Below are 4590 nucleotides of genomic sequence, written 5' to 3' on the forward strand. Positions count from 1 at the left end.
AAAAGGCTTATATTGCTGATACAGCTGGTCCTCAAGTTACAACCACAATGGAGCCCAAAATCTATGTTGTTAAGTGAAACATTTGTTAAGTTAATTATGCCCATTTTACGACTTTCCTCGCCATAGTTGTTAAGTGAATTGTTGCTGATGTATGGACTTCAACTCCCACAATCCCCCAGCCGGCATGAATTCTGGGAGTTGAAGTCCAGGAGTCTTAATGTGGCCGTCTTAGGGAAATTCTGCTGTACGGATATTTTAAGAGATGGCTTGAATAAAATTCCCCTGGTTGATTTCATGAAATCTTCTTGATTCAGCTGAACCAGACCACCAGATTTAGGGGAATCGGCAGACTGTTCAGTTGGATTTTTGGCTGATCGGATGAAGATTCAGACCGAAACAGAGGAGGGGGAAAATATCCCTTCGCCTCCAAAGATCTCTGACAGCTTCGCTTTCGACGACTTCGCTGGCATCTTACAAAGTCCACTGCTTTCTCTCTCTCTCTCTTTTTTTACCTCTCGTTTTGATACGTTCCGAATTGCATAATAAAATCTCCTTTGGACCACCAACTTCTGGAATCTTCTGGTTTTTTCCCCCCCTCTGGAGGGAATGACTTTTGATGGTAAACGTGGGAAAGAAAGTTAAAAAAAAGAAAAAGAAATGAGAAAGGGAAAAGGGAAGAGATGAAGAAGAAAGAAGAGGGGGGGGAGGGAGGGATGGAAAAAAGAATGAAAGAAAGACAGACAGAAAGAAAAAAAAGAAAAAAAGTGAAAGGGAGGGAGAAGGGAGGGAGGGAAGGAAAGAGGGAGGGAAGGAAGGAAAGAGGGAGGGAAGGAGGGAAGAAAAAGAAAGAAGGAAAGGGATGGTGAGAAAGAAAGAAAGAGAAAGAAAGAGATATATGAAGGGAGGGAGGGAAGGAGAAAGAAAGAAAAAGACAGAGAGAAAGAAAGAAAGAAATGGAAAGGAAGGGAGAAGGGAGGAAGGAAGGAAGGGAGGAGTGAAGGAAGAGGGAGATGGAGAGAGAGGAAGGAAGAAAGAAAGAAAGAGGGGAGGGAGATGGAAAGAAGAAAGAAAGAGAAAGAAAGAAAGAAAGAAAGAAAGAAAGAAAGAAAGAAAGAAAGAAAGAAGAAGGAAGAAAAATGACTTATAAGCAGTAATCGTATTTACGACCATAAGAAAATCTCCATGGTCACGTGATCCAAATTTGGAGACTTGGCAACTGGTGTGTATTTACACTCAGTATCTGTGATCTTCTCAACTGCCTTCTGACAATTGCAGTCCATAGGGGAAACCAAATCCACTTAACAATCATCTGATTCCCTTCAAGAGTATGGCAAAGAGGTCATAAAGTGAAGCACAGTCATGTGATGACTCATTTAACAACTGCCTCTCTTAGGGATGGACCTCCCAGTCCAATTGTGGCCATCGGTGGAGGTCTACCTGTATCTCCCTGAGCAGTCTCAATATTGGACAGATTCTAGGAGACCAAATGAAACTTCTCTAGAACTTCTTCACAGATTGATCTACTGTTACATTTTGTCCGAGTGTAGAAGGTGAAGAGTTTTCAGGGATCTCTTTCTGGTTTGATCCTTAGGGGTGGGTGGGGGAATCATGGCTTCATCTTGGGTTAGGAACATGAGATCTTCTAAGCTTATGGAATTTGAGAAGGTGGAGAAGGTTTCTTGAAGTGCCTGGGCCAAATCTATGCCTCCCTGGCTCTTTGACCATCCAGGCATCAACCACATCAGCCCCTTGGGTTGAGATTATGGTGGCCAGATCCAGGACAAAGACTTAGGTCCTCTCTTCTGAAGAAAACAGATGGTGCACCATCTGTTGAAGATCTCCATCTCCTCTCCATCATATTTGGCCAACTTTGACCCGTATCTGAACTTCCTTCTTGAGGGACGCTGTTTGCGAAAGGGAATCCAGAGTTGGGTTGGGGGATCCTAAGTAGGAAGTTGCTCCATCCATGGTGTGCGGATGTCCTAGGAACTCTGTTTTTGCTGCTCCTCCTGATGTTGTGTTGTTCTCCTCCCCAGATCACAGGTGAAGTTCACCTTGGTCTGTCTCGGGTTGTGAAGCACCTTCTTCTGCACCCAACCCATCCTTTTGCCAAGCATGTGATTTAAGGAGATCCACCAGCAATTGGGATGCGGTGGCTCAGACGCTGAGTTTGTCGATCAGAAAAGCTGGCAGTTCGGCGGTTCGAATGCCTAGCGCCGCGTAACGGAGGGAGCTCCCGTGACTCGTCCCAGCTTCTGCCAACCTAGCAGTTCGAAAGCAGGTAAAAAATGCAAGTAGAAAAATAGGAACCACCTTTGGTGGGAAAGTAACAGCGTTCCGTGCGTCTTTGGTGTTGAGTCATGCCGGCCACATGACCACGGAGACGTCTTCGGACAGCGCTGGCTCTTCGGCTTTGAAACAGAGATGAGCACCGCCCCCTAGAGTCAGGAACGACTAGCCCATATATGCGAGGAGGGGGATTTTTACCTTACCAGCAATGGAGAAGTTGACCTGATCAAGGCTTGGGTCATTCTTAGCCTTGGTGGCTGACCATCACTCTGCTTGGCCATCAAGAGATGGGAAGGATGGAAAGAGTGGACACGCCGAGTTTCAGTGGACAGATGGGCTCCGGCCAGACTTGATGGAACCTTTGATAGATCTAAGATCCTTACATCAGTCCTCATCTTATGACCACAGTTTGACCCTCCCAAGCTTTTGGTTGTTAAGTGAGACATTGTTAAGTGCATTTTGCCCCATTTTGTGACATTCCTTGCCAAAGTTGTTAAGCGAATGAATGTAGTTGTTAATTGAGTTACACAGCCGTTAAGTGAATCTGGCTTCCCCCTTGACTTTGCTTGTCGAAAGGTCGCAAAAGGGGATCACGTGACCCTCCAGGATGTTGCAACCGTCATAAATACGAGTCAGTTGCCGAGCATTCGAATTCTGATCATGTGACCATGGGAGGCTGCAATGGTCGTAAGTGTGGGAAAACAGTCATCTTCCGTTTTTTTCAGGGCTGTGGTAACTTCGGACGGTCACTAAATGAACTGTTGTAAGTTGAGGACTACATGTATTTTCAAGGGTGCCGGATCTGTGTTTTGAAATAGTGTTTTGTTCTAAGATGATTTGCAAGTTTTAGTTGCTTCACAATTAATTTTGCAACAGGGAAGGAAGAGGGAGAGAGAGGGGGGGGAGGAGGAGGGGGGAGAGAAAGAGAGAGGAAGGAAGAAAGGAAGAGAAAGGTAGGGAGGGGGAGCGAAAGAAAAGAAGAAAGAAAGAAAGAAAGGAAGGAAGAAAGAATGGAACGAAGGAAGGAAGGATAGAGCAAGGAAGGATAGAGCAAGTGAAGGAAGGGAGGGAGAGAGAGAGAGAGAGAAAGAAAGAAAGAAAGAAAGAAAGAAAAGAAAGAAAGAAAGAAAGAAAGAAAGAAAGGGAGAACTGAAGAAGAAAGGAAGGAAAGAAAGAGTGAATGAAGGGAGGGTGGGTGGAGTGGAGGAACGAAAGGAGAGAGAGAGAGAAAGAAAGAAAGAAAGAAAGGGAGAAGGGAAGAAAGGAAGGAAGGAAAGAAAGAGTGAAGGAAGGGAGGGAGGGTGGGGTGGAGGAACGAAAGGAGAGAGAGAGAAAGAAATAAAGAAAGGGAGAAGGGAACAAAGGAAGGAAGAAAAGAAAGAGTGAATGAAGGGAGGGTGGGTGGAGTGGAGGAACGAAAGGAGAGAGAGAGAGAGAAAGAAAGAAAGAAAGGGAGAAGGGAAGAAAGAAAGGAAGAAAAGAAAGAGTGAATGAAGGGAGGGTGGGTGGAGTGGAGGAACAAAAGGAGAGAGAGAGAGAAAGAAATAAAGAAAGGGAGAAGGGAAGAAAGGAAGGAAGGAAAGAAAGAGTGAATGAAGGGAGGGTGGGTGGAGTGGAGGAACGAAAGGAGAGAGAGAGAGAAAGAAAGAAAGAAAGAAAGGGAGAAGGGAAGAAAGGAAGGAAGGAAAGAAAGAGTGAATGAAGGGAGGGTGGGTGGAGTGGAGGAACGAAAGGAGAGAGAGAGAGAAAGAAAGAAAGAAAGGGAGAAGGGAAGAAAGGAAGGAAGGAAAGAAAGAGTGAATGAAGGGAGGGTGGGTGGAGTGGAGGAACGAAAGGAGAGAGAGAGAGAAAGAAAGAAAGAAAGGGAGAAGGGAAGAAAGGAAGGAAGGAAAGAGTAGAGGGAGGGATGGAGAGTTGGAGGAAGGAAGGGGAGAGAGAGAAAGAAAGAGAGGGAGCGAAAGAAAGGAAGGAAGAAAGGAAGGAAGAATGGAAGAAAGGAAGGAAGGATAGAGCAAGTGAAGGAAGGGAGGAAGGGGTGGAGGAAGGGAGGGAGAGAGAGAGAGAAAGAAAGGGAGAAGGGAAGAAAGGAAGGAAGGAAGGAAAGAGTGAAGGAAGGGAGGGTGGGATGGAGGAACAAAGGGAGAGAGAGAAAGAAATAAAGAAAGGGAGAAGGGAAGAAAAGAAGGAAGTAAAGAGTGAATGAAGAATGGGAGGAATGGAGGGTTGGAGGAAGGAAGGGGAGAGAGAGAAAGAAAGAGAGAGGGAGAGAAAGGAAGGAAGGGAAAGGAAGGAAAGAGGGAG

General features: G+C 45.6%; 1 protein-coding gene across 1 annotated transcript in view; it reads left to right on the forward strand.

The window, feature by feature from the left end:
- The window catches only part of LOC148045748 (cathelicidin-related antimicrobial peptide Bf-CRAMP-like), a 3294-nt gene extending 1168 nt beyond the window's left edge, over positions 1 to 2126 (forward strand). The window contains exon 3 of the mRNA XM_087712226.1: positions 2037 to 2126. Within this exon, the coding sequence (XP_087568352.1) occupies positions 2037 to 2126 (90 nt within the window). The remainder of the gene's footprint in view (positions 1 to 2036) is intronic.
- Positions 2127 to 4590: the final 2464 nt, after the last annotated feature.

Source organism: Thamnophis sirtalis, unplaced genomic scaffold (genome assembly GCF_051295495.1).
Source record: "Thamnophis sirtalis isolate CommonGarterSnake01/CBP01778 unplaced genomic scaffold, rThaSir2_p1.2 scaffold_4, whole genome shotgun sequence".
NCBI classification, from domain to species: Eukaryota; Metazoa; Chordata; class Lepidosauria; order Squamata; family Natricidae; genus Thamnophis; species Thamnophis sirtalis.